The sequence below is a fragment of the Leopardus geoffroyi genome, chromosome D1 (assembly GCF_018350155.1).
Source record: "Leopardus geoffroyi isolate Oge1 chromosome D1, O.geoffroyi_Oge1_pat1.0, whole genome shotgun sequence".
In the NCBI taxonomy this organism is placed as follows: domain Eukaryota; kingdom Metazoa; phylum Chordata; class Mammalia; order Carnivora; family Felidae; genus Leopardus; species Leopardus geoffroyi.
In genome coordinates, this window is record NC_059329.1 from 7,320,396 (window position 1) to 7,338,906 (window position 18,511).

Genomic DNA, 18,511 nt, shown 5'->3' on the forward strand with positions numbered 1-18,511 from the left:
GTGTAAGTAAGTCTGGCTAAAGCGACATAAGGGGCAGAGAGAGAGTTAAACAAAAAACAAAAAAAAAAAATCAAGTGGTGTAAGACCTAGTACTTTCCTTTACATGAAAAAGTAGTATATCCGTGAATTAGTCTCTCTCCTTTTGCCTTTCTGTTTTAATCCGTAGGAATTTAAACTGGGTCTGCTCCTGGAAGGATGGTCTCAGAGGCATCTGTATCTCAAAAATAGTTGCTCTAGCAGGTGTAAAATAAGAATTACCTGAACTTCTGTGGATCAAGAGACTGAATGCCTTATTCACATACACCACTGCCTTTAATTTGGGAACCTTGATCTTTGTGCCATATTATCATGAACTTTGCAACATGAGAGACGTAGTTTTGTGAAATTAAGTTTGTATGAGAACAGCAGGCTAATTGGCCCTGTGGGAAAACTGGTTTTTGGAATCCGATCTGAGTTTGAATCTTACGGCCTTTTTAAAATTTTGAACAATGGACAAGGTACTTAATCTCTGTGACCCTCAGTTTTCTGCACCGGTCAAATGAATATAATTCTTACCTTGCATGGTTATTGTGAAAATCTATTGAAGGTAAAAAGAAAGAGTATGATACATCATAGGGCCATTAATATATGATAATCCTTTTAATTATTAAAAGCAGAACTGTGATAGGAATTTTTAAATGCGTATGTTTTTACAAGAATAAAATTTAATGTCCTCTGGGATACCTGCTTTCCATTTTCTTCCTCATGAAAATCATTCATTACGATGTGGCAGGCCTTTGTTTAAAACAGTCTGCAAGAGCATTGTGGATGGAACTGGAGGGTATTATGCTAAGTGAAATAAGTCAGGCAGAAGAAGACAGATACCATATGTTTTCACTCATATGTGGATCCTGAGAAACTTAACAGAAGACCATGGGGGAGGGGAAGGGGAAAAAAAAAGTTACAGAGAGGGAGGGCGGCAAACCATAAGAGACTCTTAAAAACTGAAAACAAACTGAGGGTTGATGGGGGGTGAGGGAGAGGAGAAAGTGGATGATGGGCATTGAGGAAGGCACCTGTAGGGATGAGCACTGGGTGTTGTATAGAAACCAATTTGACAATAAATTATATTTAATGTAAAAAAAAAAACCAGTCTGCAAAAATATCCCATAGACTTGACTGACGTAATAAATGATACGGTGCCGAAAATGTCAGTGTCATGTATTCTGTTGATCATATGGATAGAGAGTCCGTATTGCCGTATGGGAGTGCGGGAAGTGCCCTGACTCTGTGCCTGGTGTAGAGCTGTAAAGAGGAGAGACTGGATCCCAGTCTTCACAGAGCTTCGCCTCTGGGGGAGGTTGGGGGCGGGGTGACGGACTTAAAGAAGTAAACAAAAAGACGAAAAGAATGGTTGCTTAGGACCCTGAAAGCCATGAGTGAGGATAAGGACAGAGGATCTGGAAGCGCTGACTTTGTATGAGATGGTTGGGAAAAACCTCTGTGAGGGGAAACCTGAAAAATTATTGAAAACCTTTAAGTAAAGAAGGAGTAATCATTCCGACACTCTAACCCTTAATTGCTGGGACAGTTAACAGAATTTAAATATTTTCTCTAATAGCCCAGTCGTGGCTCTACCCTTACACGTACTCCTGCCAGAGGAGATTCCTGGGCTCCTTCTCATCCCGAGTCTTCCAACCACGTGTGTGTCGTGACCGAGATGCTAGTTGGTTTCATGTGAGTGATGAAGATAAGAAACAGCTGCTATTGTAGCCCAGAGCGTCGCAGCTCCCTGGAAAGGTATATGGCAGCATGACGTCTATGAGAACAGGAGAGTGGATGTGAGATGGTCCGAGTATTCCGACAGAACACTGGCCAGTCACTTCAGGTTATGCATTACAGCAGCGTGTTGTTCTTTGTGGATGAGAGGAAAAAACTAATACTTGAAGTTACGTTGATGGTGTAGCAACTGTTTTGCACTATGCAAATCTTTTTATGAATAGGCTTTATTTTTTGTAGCAATTTTACTTTTTACAGTAAAAATTTAATGAAAAGTAGTTTCCATATGTCCCCCCTCCCCCCGCAGCCTTTTCTGTTACCTTTTATTAGTGTTTGTGACCATCCACGAACTTGTGCTGACACATCATTGTCATCCAAAGTTTATAGTTTACATTAGGATTCATTCTTTGTGTTGTACATTCTATGGGTTTGCCTCCCTCTCTGTTTTTATCTCATTTTTCCTTCCCTTCTCCTATTTTCATCTGTTAAGTTTTTCAAACTCCACATGAGTGAAATCATGTATTTGTCTTTCTCTGACTTATTTCGCTTAGCATAATACACTCTAGTTCCATCCACGTTGTTGCAAATGGCAAGATTTCATTTTCATGAATATTCCATATTGTGTGTGTGCGTGCGTGTGTGTATACACCACATCTTTATCCATTCATCAGTTGATGGACATTTGGGCGCTTTCCATACTTTGACTACTGTCAATAGTGCTGCTCTAAACCTAGCATGCATGTGCCCCTTCAAATCAGCATTTTTGTATCCTTTGGATAAATAGCTAGTAGTGCAGTTGCTGGGTCGTAGGGTAGTTCTGTTTTTATTTTTTTGAGGAACCTCCACACTGTTTTCCAGAGTGGCTGCACCAGTTCGCGTTCCCACCAATAGTGCAAGAGGGTTCCCCTTTCTCCAATCCTTGCTAACACCTGTTGCTTCCTGAACTGTTAATTTTAGCCACTCTGACAGGTGTGAGGTGGTATTTCCCTGATGATGATTTGTATTTCCCTGATGATGAGAGATGTTGAACATCTTTCCATGTGTCTGTTAGCTATCTGGGTGTCTTGTTTGGAAAAGTGTCTATTCATGTCTTCTGCCCATTTCTACACTGGATTATTTTGGGGGTGGGGCTGTTGACTTCAGTAAGTTCTTCATAGATTTTGGATACTAACCCTTTATCCAATATGTCATTAGCAAATATAAGAAGACTATTTTTTAACTTTTCATTTTCTCCTTGGGGAATAGTGAGCATGGAAATCATTATTGAATGGCTTTCTTACAAGCCTAACAGGTAAAACTAAAAAGTAGAACTAACCAAACTCAGAAATTTCTCTCTATGGTCCATGGTCCATGATCCGTGGACCACAGTTGTTGAGTCTAGAACAGTGGCTTGCAACATTTTCATCATAACAGAGAACTTTTGCTTTCAATGTTAATGGCTCCTATGTTGTGAAAGATTTTTGTCTTTTAAGAATGTTAATAAAAAGTTAATGTTTCACATTTGTTTTTTTTTTGACAAAGACAATTTCCAGTTCAGTCAAGTGTTTGCAAAGCTCAGTTATTAAAATTGGAGCTAGAACTTGGTCTCGGGCATGTAGTTGTGGGTGTTTTGAAATGCTGAAAGTGATTCGTCCCCTATCTGTCCTGACAAGAGAAATCTCCCCTTTCCCCATACCTCGGTGGATCCAGGGGCCCACGTTGAAGCGTATATGGCACACCTACCCTCGTGCTTCTGAGCTTTGTGGAATTACAGAGAATAATTGTAATTATTCTTTGCCCAGAACTACTTTTCCCTTCAAATATAACTTTCTTTTTTATTGCATAGAGTAATACAAGCTTGTTACAGAAAAATGAGAAGACACATATACCAGCAAAAAAAAATAATCTAAAAAAATCTTCCGGCTCTTTTTCTCTGCAAACATGCATACACGCCTTTGTTAAAGATGGACTCTTGTTCTGTATTGGTTTTGTAACTGTTTTCAGTGTCAATAAAGAAATTCCTGCAACACTGTTTTTAATTGCTGCATAGTGTTTTCATTTTTAATTTTATAACTTATTTCACAAATGAGTCCCTTATGATTGGATGTTTGGGTTTTCAACTTTCTGAGATTACAAATAGTTTTGCCTTCAGTGTTCTGTAACTAAATCTTTATACACATCCTTAATTATTTCTTTGGGATAAATTCTCAGAAGAGAAACTGCTAGGTAGGCATACTTGAAAGACTTTTGAAAGGTGCCACCAGATTGCCCTCCAGAAAGCTTAGTAGTAATCTGTATTCCCACCCAGGAGTTTTTGCATTCTAATTAGGAGTTATGATGCATACAGGTGAAAAAAAAATCATTTTAGTGTTAGAAAGTAGTAATGCTAAGTGCAAAATTACTAATCAACAATTAGAGTTGTAGGCATTTAGAGGAAAGAGATCATTTTTAATAAGGGAGTTTGGGTACCTTTCATGGAAGATGAGAAGTTGAAGATGGTTTTTTTGTTTTGTTTTTTATGTTTATTTTTGAGAGAGAGAGAGCACAAGCAGGGGCGGGACAGAGAGAGAGGGAGACAGACTCCGAAGCAGGCTCCAGGCTCTGAGCTGTCAGTACAGAGCCCAACGTGCGATTCGAACCCCCAAACTGTGAGATCATGACCTGAATCAAAGTCGGCACTCAATCGACTGAGCCATCCGGGAGCCCCTAGAAGTTGAATGAAGATGGTTCTTGAAGCAAGGGAGGGATGAACAGGAGGGAGGTACCCCGTTGACAAGAAGGGCACAGGCAGGACATACGAGAGGGCTCTCTGATCCAAACAAGGGCCACATTTGAAGAGTCCAGGAAGAGGGGCCAGGAGGAAGGTTGACCTCATCAGGTTAACTCCAGGTGTTCCTCCCTCTTTTGTTTCTCATGAATGTACTTAATACAGGCTATACTCATTCTGGGTGACTAGGCAGCTACAAGTACCTGAAAAAATTGAAATGTGGAAACCAGGAAATCAAACCTCCTGTAAAATCTGTTCACTTTCTCGGAGAATTGAGTTTTGGGTTTAGAAAACTTAGAAAATAAGAAAGTTATATTCCATTTAAAACTCAGTAATGTATTTATTAACATGTTAAAGTTGAATTCACATTTCAGTGTTAAATCCCTTTTTTTTATTATCAGTGAATAAATTGGTTCGCATGTTTACATTGGGTATTGTGATGTGCTTCCATGTAATCATTTTCACTTAAATTTCAAAGCCATTGAAGTAACATTTCCCTGTTATTGTTGGTTCAGATTACATATTACAACATGATATTTTTCTTTGTGTTTTGTTGTATGATTAGTTCTTTAAATGACACATCAGACATTACTAATTAAGCCTCTCTATTAATTGGATTATTGAAAGATAAATAGTTCTGAATTATTTTGCTTTGGTGAATTATTTTAGTGCCCTGAGCCATACTTTTGCTTTTTAAGCTGTGTTATATCAGCCAATATATTGTACTGTTACAATGTTGAGCAGTTAGATGGCCCTATTTGACACTGAGTTCATAGATTTGAAGTATGTGGAGATAGTTTGACACTTTACATCCCATAGAAATACTGAAATAAACATAAAATGCAGAGCTCAGGCCCAGACTCTTGGCCCTGTTTTGCAGGCCACCTCCTAGTTGTCAGTTCATATTGTGAGATTCCTTACCTCCTTCCGTCCAGTGGAGTAAACTTACTCCGAGAAGAAGATTCACAGGTGTTACTGCTGTCTCTCACCTGTATTGTGGTTCTTCCTTCCAGCAGACCTATTTTCATAATGTCCCACCATGTGATTGGTAAACTGTATCAGTGATGTGCTACCACAGGTCAGCTAACAGAACTCTTGATTGGGAGGCACAAGAGCCCCATCCAGCAATTGCAGATAATAATTAAAGAACCAAGAAACTAGAACTAACTCACTGTTACATGCAGTATTAGGCTGTCGACCAATCCTAAGGACATCCGAGGTCTTAATTAGATTCAATAACTCCCCGGGGAACATTAACTATACAAGGTCAGAACCCTTCCACTTGATTTATCCGGATGTAAATAAAATAGAGGTTTCTAGTGCCATGCAATTTCCCCCAGCTTTATTGAGATATAGTTGACATAGAACATTATGTAAGTGTAAGGTATACAGCATGTTATTTGATATATGTTGTGAAATGATTTTCACCCTAGTATTATTAGCAAACCCTCTATAGCATTACATAGGTATGTTTGTGTGTGTGTGTGTGTGTGTGTGTGTGTGTGTGTGTGTGTGTGAGAGAGAGAGAGAGAGAGAGAGAGAGAGAGATGATAACATTAACCATTTACTATCTTAGCAACTTTCAAGTATCTGATTAAATACTGCTAACTGTAATCACCATGTTGTACATTAGATCCCCAGAACTTACCTTAAAACTGGAACTTTGTACCTTTGACCAGCATCTCCCCATTTCCCCTACCCCTCGGCCTCTGGTAACTACCATTCTAGTGTCTGGTTTCTGTGTTCACCTTTTTTTAGATTCCACATAGAAGTGGTATCATACAGATTTCATCTTTCTCTGTCTTATTTTTATTTCACTTAACGTGATGCCCTCAAGGTCCATCCATTTTATTGCAGATGGCAGGATATCCTTTTTTCTCATGGTTGAATAATATCCCATTGTGTATATATAATATGCTATATCATCTATCCATGACACTTAGGTTGTGTCCATTTCCTGCCAGTTGTGAATAATGTTGAAATGAACACGAGGATGCAGAGAACTCTTGAAGATCCTGTTTTCATTTCCTTTGGGTAATATACCCAGAAGAGGGATTTGTGGATCATTTGGTAGTTCTGTTTTTAGGAACCTCCATGCTGGTTTCCATAGAGGCTGTACTGATTGCATTCCCACCACCAGTGCACAGAGATTCCCTTTCCACGCTCTCACCAACACCTTGTTATCTCTTGTCTTTTTGATGGCAGCCATTTTACCAGGTATGAGGTCATATCTCATTGTGGCTTTGATTTGCATTTCCCTCTTAATTAGTGATAATTGAGCACCTGTTCTTGTACTCGTTGGTCATGTGTATGCGTCTATTCAGTTCCTCTGCCTGTTTTTTAATCAGACTATTTGAAGGGATTTTTTATTTATTTATTTATTTATTTTTTTTTTGCTATTGAGTTATAGGACTTCCTTATATATTTTGGATATTAAACTTTTATCATAAATATGGCCTGTAATATTTTCTCCATTTTGTAGGTTGCCTTTTCATTTTTGTTTTGCTGTGCAGAAGCTTTCTACTGTGATGTAGTCTTACTGACTTTTGCTTTTGTTTATTGTGTTTCTGGCATCATATCCAGAAAACTGTTGCCTAGACCAGTGTCACAGCGATTTAGCCCTGTGTTTTCTTCCTGGAGTTTTATGGTTTGGAGTCCTCTTTTTAAGTCTTTAATTCATTTTGTGGTTATCCAGTTTTCATGCCACCTTTTATGAAAGAGACCATCCTTTCTCCATTGAGTATTTTCTGCTCCCTTGTCAAATATGAATTGACCATATGTGCAAGGGTTTATTTGTTCTCTGTCGTGTTGGTCTGCGTGACTGTTTCTGTGTCAGTACCATACTACTGGTTTGATTACTTTAGCTTTGTAGTATAGTTTGAAATCAGGATTGTGATACCTCTGGATTTGTTCTTTCTTAGAATTTGCCTTGGCTTGTTGGAATCTTTAGTGATTTTATGAATTTAGGATTATTTTTTCTATTTCTGTGAAAAATGCCATTGGAATTTTTATAGAGATTTCATTGAATCTATAGATAGTTTGGGGTAGTATGGGCATTTTAACGTATTAATTCTTCTGATCCATGAATATGGGATATCTTTCCATTTATTTGTCTTTTTCACATTTCTTTCATCAAAATCTTACAGTTTAGAGTGTACTGATAATTCACTTCCTTGATTAAAGTTATTCCCAAGTATGATTTTGATGTTGTTACGTTTGTAGGGGGTAATTTTTTTAAATTTCTTTTTCAGATAACTTGCTTTTAATGTAAAGAAATGTTACTGAATTTTGTATGTTGATTTTTGTATCTTGCGACTTTACCTAATTTATTTATTAGTTCTAACAGTCTTTCGTGAAGTCTTTAAGATTTTCTATATATAAGATCATATCTACAAACAATTACCATCTTAATTCCTTTCTGATTTGAATGCCTTTTTTTCCCCTTGTGTGATACTTTCATTAGGACTTCTAGTACTATGTTGAATAGAAACAATGAGAATGGGCATCCTTGAATTGTTCCTGATCTTAGAGAAAAAGTTTTCAACCTTTACTGAGTATAATGTTACCTGTGACTTGTCATATATGGTTTTTATTATGTTGAGGCATATTCATTCTCTACCCAATCTGTTGAGTTTTTGTCAAGAAAAGGTTGCTGAATTTTGTCAAATACTTTTCCTGCATCTATTGAGATGATTATATGATTTTTATTTTTCATTTTATTAATTTGGTATATCACATTTATTGATTTGGGTATGTTGAATCATACTTGCATCCCAGGGATGAATCCCAACTGAATCATCGTGTGGGATCCTTTTACTATGCTGTTGAATTAAGTTTGCTAATATCTTGCTAATAATTTTTGCATCTGCATTCACCAGGAATATTGACCTGCAGTTTTCTTTTCTTGTTACTATTTTTATCTGGCGTTCGCATTAGGTTAGTGCAGTCCTTGTGAAACATGTTTGGAATATTCTCTTTAGTGTTTTAGAAGAGTTTGAGAAGGATTGGCGTTAATTCCTTTTTAAATGTTTGGTAAAATTCACTAGGGAAACCTTCTGGTTCTGGACTTTACTTTGTTGGCAGAATTTTGATTACCGATTCAATCTCCTTATTCCCTACTGGTCTATTCAAACTTGCTATTTTTTCATGACTCAGTGTGGTTAGGTTGATGTTTCTAGGAGTTCATTCATTTCTTCTAGGTTATCCAAATGGTTGGTGTATAATTAATCCGCAGGGGTCTCATGACCTTTTATATTTTTGTGGTATTGGTTGTTAAGTCTCCTTTCTAGTTTCTGATTTTTAATCTTTCTTTTTTCTTGAGTTAGACTAGCCATATGTTGGTCAGTTTTGCTTATCTTTTAAAAAAATTATTGTTTTGGGGCGCCTGGGTGGCGCAGTCGGTTAAGCGTCCGACTTCAGCCAGGTCACGATCTCGCGGTCCGTGAGTTCGAGCCCTGCATCAGGCTCCGGGCTGATGGCTCAGAGCCTGGAGCCTGTTTCCGATTCTGTGTCTCCCTCTCTCTCTGCCCCTCCCCCCTTCATGCTCTGTCTCTCTCTGTCCCAAAAATAAATAAAAACGTGGAAAAAAAAATTAAAAAAAAAATTATTGTTTTTTTTAATCTTTTTTTAATTTTGTTTTTCTGGTCTCTTATTTATTTTTTTCCTGATCTTTGTATTTCATTACTTCTGCTAACTTTGGACTTCATTTGTTCATTTTTTAGTTCGCTGGAGGTGAAAAGTTAGGTTGTTTGAGATCTTTCTCGTTTCTTAAGGTCAGCTTTTAACACTGTAAACTTCCTACTTGGGAAGATGCTTTTGCTACATCTCACAAGTTTTGGTATCTTGTGTTTCCATTTTTAGAGATTAAAAAAAATGTTTTTTAAAATTTCTTCCTTCACCCAGTGGTTGTTGCGGGTCATGTTGTTTAATTTTACATGTTTGTGAATTTTTCAGTTTTCCTCTTATAACTGATTTGTAGTTTCATACCATTGTGGTGTTAAAGATACTTGATAAGATTTTAGTCTTCTTAAAATTTGCTGAGAGTTGTTTTGTGACCTGTCACATGATCTGTCCTGCAGATTGTTACATACGTGCTTGAGAAGAACACGTATTCTGTTGCTTCTATATGGAATGTTCTCTCTATATATGTCAGGTCCATTTGTCTGAAGTATAGTTCATTTTCCACATTTCCTTATTGAAATGTCTGGATAATCTAGCCATTGTTGAAAGTGGATTACTGAAGTTCTCTTTTCTTGTTGTATTACTGTTTATTTCTGCCTTCAGATTTGTTAGTATTTGCTAAATATATTGTATTGCTCCAATGTTGGGTGTATATATATTTATGATTGTTATATTCTCTTAATGAATTGACTTCTTTATCATCATGTTATGATCTTTTTCATTTTGCTAATTGTTTTTGGCTTATGGCATATTTTGTCTCATAGAAGTATAGCTATCCCTGCTCTCTTTTGGTTTCTACTTGCATGGAATATTTTTTGCCAGCCTTTCATGTTGAGACTTTATGTCCTTAAAAGTGAAATGAGTTTCTTGTAGACAGTATATAGTTGGGTCTTATGCATCCAGCCACTCTATGCCTTTTGATTGGAGAATTTAATTCATTTTAATTTAGGATAATTATTGAAAGGTAAGGACTTACTAATGTTATCTCTTTTCTGTTTTGTCATTCCTTTGATTTTTTTTCTTCCTCTCTTGCTGTCTTCCTTTTTGAATTGATTTCCTATAGAGATGTGCTCTGATTCCTGTCTCTTTATCTTTTGTGGATCTACTTTAAGTTTTTACTTTGTGGTTACCATGAAGCTTACATAAAACATCTTATAGATATAATAGTCTGTTTTATGCTAATAATGGCTTATTTCAATTGCGTACAAAAATTCTATCCTTTTACTCTGTTCTTAGGTTTTTGGTGTCACAATTTACCTATTTTTATATTGTGTGTTCATTAACCAATATTATAGCTATTGTTATTTTTTTAATGTTTATTTCTGAGAGAGAGACAGACACAGTGTGAGTGGGAGAGAGGGGCAGAGAGAGAGGGAGACACAGAATCCCAAGCAGGCTCCAGGCTCTGAGCTGTCAGCAGAGAGCCCGATGCAGGGCTCAAACTCACGAACCGTGAGATGATGACCTGAGCTGAAGTTGGACGCTTAGCCAACAACCACCCAGGCACCCCCGGTAGCTTATCGTTATTTTTAATACTCTTGCCCGTTAACCTTTAACCTTCCGTAACCTGGAGTTATGTGGTGAACACACCACCATATTACAGCCCTAGCATATTTTGAATTTAACTATATACTTCAATTTTCCAGTGTATTGGATAGTTTCCTATGTTTTCTTGTACTATGAATCCTTTCATGTCAACTTGGATTCTTTCATTTCAACTTGGATTCTTTCAGCTTTTGTTTGTCCAGGATAGTCGTTATCTCTCCTTCATTTCTGAAAGACAGCTTTGTTGGATACAGTATTCTTGGTTGGAGGTTTTTTCTTTTCATATCCTCCTATTCTCTCTAAACCTGTAAAGTTTCTGCTGAGTAATCTGCTGATAGCCTTATTGGAATTCCCTTGTCAGTTGCAAGTTTCTTTTCTCTTGCTGTGTTTAAAATTCTGTCTTTGTCTTTGATTTTTGACAGTTTTATTATGTGTCTTGAAGGAGATTTCTTTGAATTGAATTTGTTTGGGGACCTATAACCTTCATCAACTTGGATATCCACGTCTCTCCCCCAGATGTGGGAAGTTCTCAGCTATGATTTCTTTAAATAGGCTATCTGCTCCTTTCTTCCTCTTGTCTCCTTCCAGGATTCCAGTGATTTACAGAGTGTCGTGGGGTTTTTTGTTTTTGTTTTTTTTTGTTTTGTTTTTTGAATGTATGTCATAGGTAATGTAGGCTTTTTTCACTCTCTTTCATTCTTTTCCTTTGTTCTTCTCTGACTAGATAATTTCAAAGTTTCTGTCTTCTAACTTGCAGATTCTTTCTTCTGCTTGATTCTTTCTGACTTTGATCCTCCCTTCTAAAGTTTTATTTTATTCATTGTATTCTTCAGCTGCAGAGTTTCTGGGGCTTTTTGGTAAATGACTTATATCTTTTTGTTAAACTTCCCATTTTGTTCATACATTGTTTTCCTGGTTTAGTTGACTTTCCTTTTTTTCTTTCTTTTCTTTTTTTTTTTTTTTTTGTACCTTGTTGAACTTCCTTAAAATAGCTATTTTATTTCTTTATCCAGTAAATTGTAGATCTTCATGTCTTTGGGATCAGCTACTGGAAAATTCTGTGACCTTTCAGTGGTGTCATGTTTCCTAGATCAGTCAGTTCCTTGCTGTCTTCACATTTGTGGTAGCAGTCACCTCCCTTAGTCTTTACTAACTGCCTTCAAGAGAGAAATGTCTTCTGTCACCCCTGGGTCTGGGTCAGACAGGGATTTTGAGGTTTTCTCACCTGCTCCACACTTCTTAGCTCCCTCATGTGCAGAATTTTTTAACTTGTATGTCTTCTCTTGATCCTGCAACACATCAGGCCAAATGCTTCCAGCCTCCCTTTTGCTTTTCCAAGAATGGCACTAATGCGGAGGTGGTCTTTCCCTGACCTGCAGATTTGGGTGATGCTCAGCAGATACCTACCAGAGCTTACTCCCACCACCGTCATCAGGACCATGCACAGGGAGCCGGACGCAGGTGTAGGGGGGTATAGGTAAGGCACACAAGTGCTAGGGAGTGCCCATGGGCCACTTGGAGGGATCTGTGTGCAGGGCATCTCCACTGGTTCATGGGCAGGGTTCTTGATGGGATCCATGACATAGGAAGATTCACATTCCTTATTCTGAGAGTCCTGTCTGCCACTCTCCCAGCTTTTTCCTGCCTCCTGCCTCCTGCCCCTAGCCATGCAGCTCATGATTTAGTATTCTGGATAGAGTAAGAGAGACATGGGCCTTTTTGGGCAGCATTCCACACAGTGGGGAAAGCTGGGCACTCGCTCCCCTGCTCTCTTTGCACCATGGGAAAAATTGTGGACAAGATCTCTCAGCCCTCAGTTGTGCCATCTAGGGGGAGGGGTGATAGGAGTGAAATCGTACTATTCCTCCTCCCCTCTCCAGCGTGCTGGAATTCCCCCCCTGGAAACCTGGATTTCCACAAGTGTTCCTGTCCGTGGGTGTTTGTTTAAGATGGCGCTCTCCCACTGCCGAGAGGGGCTGGAGCCAGTTCACAACTTGGGATGTAGTCTGTATACCTATTACCCAAAGCAGGGTTGGGTGAGACTCCTCTCAGGTCTCTTGGTGTCTAGTGCTGGATCCCACAGCTCCCACAAAAACACTTCTGTCCATGGAAGGATGCCACCTGTTGGGAGGGGACACGAACCGGGGATGTCTTCTTCAGCCATGTTGCTGACCTCACCCTCTAGTACTGCACCATTTGGAAGGGGCCTTTTCTGAAGAGACCACATTGTGACCATATTTTGCTTCCTTGCTTACTGTATTATTTTCTAGACTCATTACATTCTCCCCCTTTTAGGTGACTTACCTATTGAATATCCATATTGTTGTTTAATAATTAATTTGTTATACAAATTGCTACTTATTTGCTATGGCAAGTAGGATAAAATACCTTTCTAGAATTTGAACTGGTCCACAAAGCAGCAAAGCTGCTAATTATGAAAATATTTGTGTTACATAAATTTCCCATCTTCCTTTTATTATCTGAACCAGCTATTTCCTGCAGGGAATATAATGTTCAAGAGCACATTAACAAAGGATGCATTAGTAAAGCCTACTAATTAGGCTGTTTCTGATGAGCTGCTCTGAGGTGCTCTTGAAATACAGGCAGGGCAGAAATCAGTATTACCTTGTACCAAATAAATCCTGGTACTCTAGCCCAGTGGAGCTTAAACAGGATGGGCAACACACAATCAGATTAAGACTCCATATATTTTCTTTTTTAAGGCCCTTTCCACTAAGAATTAACTATCTTTGCTAACTGAATTTCCCATTATGGGGAATTCTTTTCACATTTATCTCTTCAAGTACCCTTTGAAAATGCAGTTGTTTGAGGCTTGAGGTAATCTCATAGTGCTGTCTCATTTGTCTTTCCTCCGATGGTGGGAGAGAATGGCTGCTGAGTCAGAGCATTGAGCATTTCTGGGAGGTGAAATGGGAAATTATTTACGGCTTTGCTTCAAGCTGGGCATAAGTAGATATGCTGATTAGGCAAATTCACTCACAGCCAGGCATGCTTCTTAAGAAGTAATATTCTCCATTGAAATTTGAGCACTTTGTTCTTTTTTGGAATACATCATATGCTTGGAATGTGATATTTCTGTGGATTTTTTTTCTGCTTTTCTATTATATAACATCAGTGTAAGAATTTATTTGAAAGGAAGTAGTTTGTAAGCAGAAAGGAAATTAACATGTATTGAGTATTACTATGTTCTTGACTTTATATAATTTTAAGTAATTCTTATAGCAATTCTGCTAAGTAAATTATATAATCTTCACCTTTACAGATTGAGACTAATGCTTAGAAATGTTAGTTGATTGGCTAAGGTTTGACTGTGTTAGTGCCAAATCAGTGTTCTTTCCACAGCTAATTCTTTTCTTTCTTGTCTTTCAAATACTAACTGAAGCTAGTCAGCTTATTGCTTTCAGTAACCTGGCTTTGGAGCTAAATTTAGAGTCCTTGGGTTCGAATCCTATGTTTATAATCTGTGTACAGTCATTTAATCGTAGAATGAAGCTAATGCTCCCCAACCAAGGATTTTCCTGAAGATAAGTGATGTAGTCTGTATAAAGCATGTAGCACAGTGCCAGACCGTTAGCGAGCCTTTGACGAAGGGTTGCTACTATGAAGGCTCTTAGATGGGCTTTTAGTTTTGCTTTAATCCTGCATCCAGTAATTGGGTCATCTTTGAACATGATGATGGTATCTCACAATACTTTGAGAATGTTTTGCTGTTTTGCTTTTTCTTTTATTTTTAATGTATAAAGTGATTTCCTGTACCTTCAGAAACTAGCTTTATGTTTATGGTCTGTGCCTCAAGTGTATGCAGAACCCTGCAGTAACAATGGTGGTTTGGTTTTTTTAAATTGAAGTATGGTTGACACACAATTTTACATTAGTTTCAGGGGTACAACCTAGTGATTCCACAACTCTGTACCTTATGCAATGCTCACCACAAGTGTAGACACCATCTGTCACCATATAACACTATTACAATAACATTGATTATATTTCCTATGTTGCGGCTGTGATTTATTCATTCCATTAGTGGCAGTCTCTACCTCCTACTCCCTCATTTCACCTACCTATCCCCCTGCCCTCCCTCTGGCAACAACCAGTTCTCTGTGTTTATGGGTCTGTTTCTGCCTTTTGTTTGTTTTGTTTTTCAGATTCCACATATAAGCAAAATCATATGGTTTTTGTCTTTCTCATTCTGACTTCATTTAGCATAGTATCCTTTAGATCCATCCATGTTGTTGCAAATGGCAAAAGCTTTGTTCTTTTTTATGGCTGAATAATATTCCTATCTGTGTGTGTGTGTGTGTGTGTGTGTGTGTGTGTGTGTGTGTGTGTGTATGCCACATCTTTGTCCATTCATCTGTCGATGGACACTTAGGTTGCTTCCATATTTTGGTTATTGTAAATGCTGCAGTGAACATAGAGGTACATGTATCTTTTTGAATTAGTGCTTTCATTTTCTTTGGGTAAATACTCAGTAGTGGAATCCTATGATATTTCTATTTTAATTTTTTGAGGAACCTCCATACTGTTTTTTATGGTGGCCGTACCAATTGACATTCCCACCAACAGTGCACCAGGGTCCCTTTATCTCCATATCTTGCCAACATTTGTTATTACTTTTTTTTTTTTCTATACTAGCCATTCTAATACCTCATTGTAGTTTTGAATTTCATTTCCCTGATAATTAGCAATGTTGAGCATCTTTTCATGTGCCTCTTGGCCATCTGTATGTCTTCTTTGGAAAAATGTGTATTTGGTTCCTGTGCCCATTTTAAAATTGGATTGTTTGGCTTCTTTGGTGTTTAATTGTATAATTTCTTTGTATATTTTGGATTTTAACCCCTTGTCAGATATGTCATTTACAAATATCTTCTTTTCAGCAGGTTGCCTTGTTGTTTTGTTGGTGGTTTCGTTCAACTGCAAAAGCTTTTTAGGTTGATGTAGTCCCAGTGGTTTATTTTTTGCTTTTCCCTTGTGTGAAGAGAGACATACTTGGAAAAATGTTCCCAAGGATGATGTCCAAAAGATCACTGCCTGTATTTTCTTTAAAAAGTTTTATTGTTCAGGTTGCATATTTAGGTCTTTAATCCATTTTGAGATTATTTTTGTGTATGGTATAAGAAAGTGGTCCAGTTTCATTCTTTTACCTGTAGCTGTCCAGTTTTCCCAGCACCATTTATTGAAGAGATTGTCTTTTACCCATTGTATATCCATACTTCCTTTGTCATGGATTAATTAACTATATAAGCTTGGGTTTATTTGAGGACTCTCTACAGTACCATATTGTTTTGAGCCCTATAGTTTTGTAGTTTATTTTGAAATTTGGGGTTATGATATCTCCAGCTTTGTTCTTCTTTCTCAAGACTGCTTTGGCCATTTGGGGTCTTTAGTGGTTCTATACAAATTTTAGGAGTACTTTTTCTAGTTCTGTGAAAAACACCATTGGAATTTTAATAGGGATTGCATTGAGTCTGTAGTTTGCTTTGGATAGTAGGAGTTTTTAACAGTAACTCTTCCAGTCCATAAGCATAGTATATCTTTCCATTTATTTGTGCCATCTTCAAATTTCTTTCATCAATGTCTTATAGTTTTTAGAGTATAGATCTGTCTCCTCCTTGGTTAAATTTATTCCTAGGAATTTTACTTTGTTTTGTTTTGTTTTATTTTATTTTTTGGTGCAAGTTTAAAAAAATTTTTTTAAGTTTATTTATTTTGAGAGAGAAAGAGAGAGAGCAAAAGTGGGGGAGGGGCAGAGAGAGGAGACACAGAATCCCAAGCAGGTTCCATGCCACCAGTGCAGAGCCTAATGGGGGACTTGAATTCACAAACTGTGAGATGATGACCTGAGCCGAGATCAAGAGTCAGATGCTCAACTGACTGAGCCACCCAGGCGCCTCTTTTGGTGCACTTGTAAGTGGGATTGTTTTCTTAATTTCTTTTTCTGCTTCTCCATTATTAGCGTATAGAAATGCAACACATTTCTGTATACTGATTTTGTGTTCTGCAACTTTACTGAATTTATTTCTGATAGTTTTGTTTTTTTTTTTTTTTTGGTTGAGTTTTTAGGATTTTCTATATTTAATGTCATGTCATTTGGAAATAGTGACAGTTTTACTTCTTCCTTAACCAATCTGAATGCCTTTTATTTCTTTTTCTTGTCTGATTGCAGCAGCTAGGATTTCCAGTACTATGTTCAATAGAAGTGGTAGGAGTGGAATACTGTAATAATGTTTGTTTTTTTAAGACTATGTTTGGGTCTTAGATATAGACTTTAATTTTTATTTATTTATTTATTTATGTATTTATTTATTTATGTATTTATGTATTTATTTATTTATTTTTGAGACAGAGAGAGACAGAGCATGAGAGGGGCAGAGAGAGAGGGAGACACAGAATCCGAAGCAGACTCCAGGCTCTGAGCTGTCAGCATAGAGCCTGACACGGGGCTCGAACTCATGGACTGTGAGATCGTGACCTGAGCTGAAGTCGGACGCTCAACCGACTGAGCCACCCAGGCACCCCATTAAATGGAGAAAGTGTATTTGATGTCTTAAATAATTTGACATTTGAGGTTCTCTTTTACTCTTAACCTGTATATCACAACTTCATACAGAAGATGTTAGTATGTGGTATCCTGGTATCTGTTAGCTTACAGATTGCTACCAAAACAGTAATCTAACTTTAATACAGGCAGTTTTCTGCGGCAGGACAAGCACAGATAGGAGCCAGAGTGCAGGCCATCAGTGTCCCCAGGTTGTGGATGATATAACTGTAGCTCCCTAGAATTGTGAGGATTGGATGAGACAGTGTCTGTGCAGTGCCTGGTGCATGGTAGGCCTTCTGCCCCCATCTGTTAATAGGAAGGTACTTATGACATACAGATATCCTGATGTTGTTACAGTTTCTTTCTCTCTTGAGTAATAATACCACTTTACCAACTCTCTGTTACTGGTGATTTTGTCCTATTTTAAGTGTTTGATTTCATAATGGATTTAGTTGTTTATCAAGTAAATCGTTGGATTTGTTCCCACCAGTGATACCAAGACGAAGCAGGGAATGAGGAAAAGGAACAACAGCGAAGTGGAAGACGTGGGACCCACGAGTCGTAACAGAAAGAAGGCCAAGTGGGAGACCTTAGAGCCTTTGGACACAGGCCTGTCTTTAGCAGAGGATGAAGAGCTGGTGTTACATCTGCTCAAAAGTCAAAGCTAGATGCTCCGTGCTCTTCTCCTTGAGACCTCTGGTCATGATTATGTGGACAAGAAGCTGAAAAAAACAGTTGGCTTTGGGGCACTTAGGTAACATGAGTCCCATGCCCAAAGGATCTGTCCTCGGACCAAAGCAGTTCTGTTTCTAAGCCCCTTTCACGGGACATGTTTGTGCCATCCCAGAGCAAACTCAGAGTGAGGGTGGATTACAAAGTTTCTTGATCCCATTTTCAGGCATGTGCTCTGTTAGATCTTATCCGTGGATTCCTACATCTTGTCACTCGAAATGCTTCCTTTGTTTTACCGACAACTTCTGGAGACCTTGTTTCATTGTTAGAAATTCCTATCTTGCTTACCATACAGAAATTTCTGTGTATTATTAAGCAAAATTGCTCACATTTTTGATGTATTTAATATCTCTAAAGAGACAGAGTAAGATGGACCAGTCCCGAGAAAGGAGTATTTTTGAATTGCAACGATCAATAATAAACATATTTCCTATAAAATACTAATGTTTTCATTGTGTCCAGTAATATAAGAGCACTCTCAGGGCAAG

General features: G+C 37.9%; 1 protein-coding gene across 4 annotated transcripts in view; it reads left to right on the plus strand.

The window, feature by feature from the left end:
* DDX10 (DEAD-box helicase 10) overlaps positions 1-18,511 on the plus strand; it is a 629,111-nt gene that overhangs the window by 263,384 nt on the left and 347,216 nt on the right. Inside the window, exon 18 of one of the 4 annotated variants that reach the window (XM_045482716.1) lies at positions 17,782-18,463. The exons of 1 other annotated variant lie outside the window; for it this stretch is intronic. In XM_045482716.1, coding sequence (XP_045338672.1) covers positions 17,782-17,959 — 178 coding nt within the window. In that variant the 3' untranslated portion in view covers positions 17,960-18,463. Of the gene's footprint in view, positions 1-166; positions 839-1,600; positions 2,211-17,781; positions 18,464-18,511 lie in introns of those variants that run through there. 2 more of the 4 variants (XM_045482717.1, XM_045482719.1) reach the window with 2 other exon arrangements.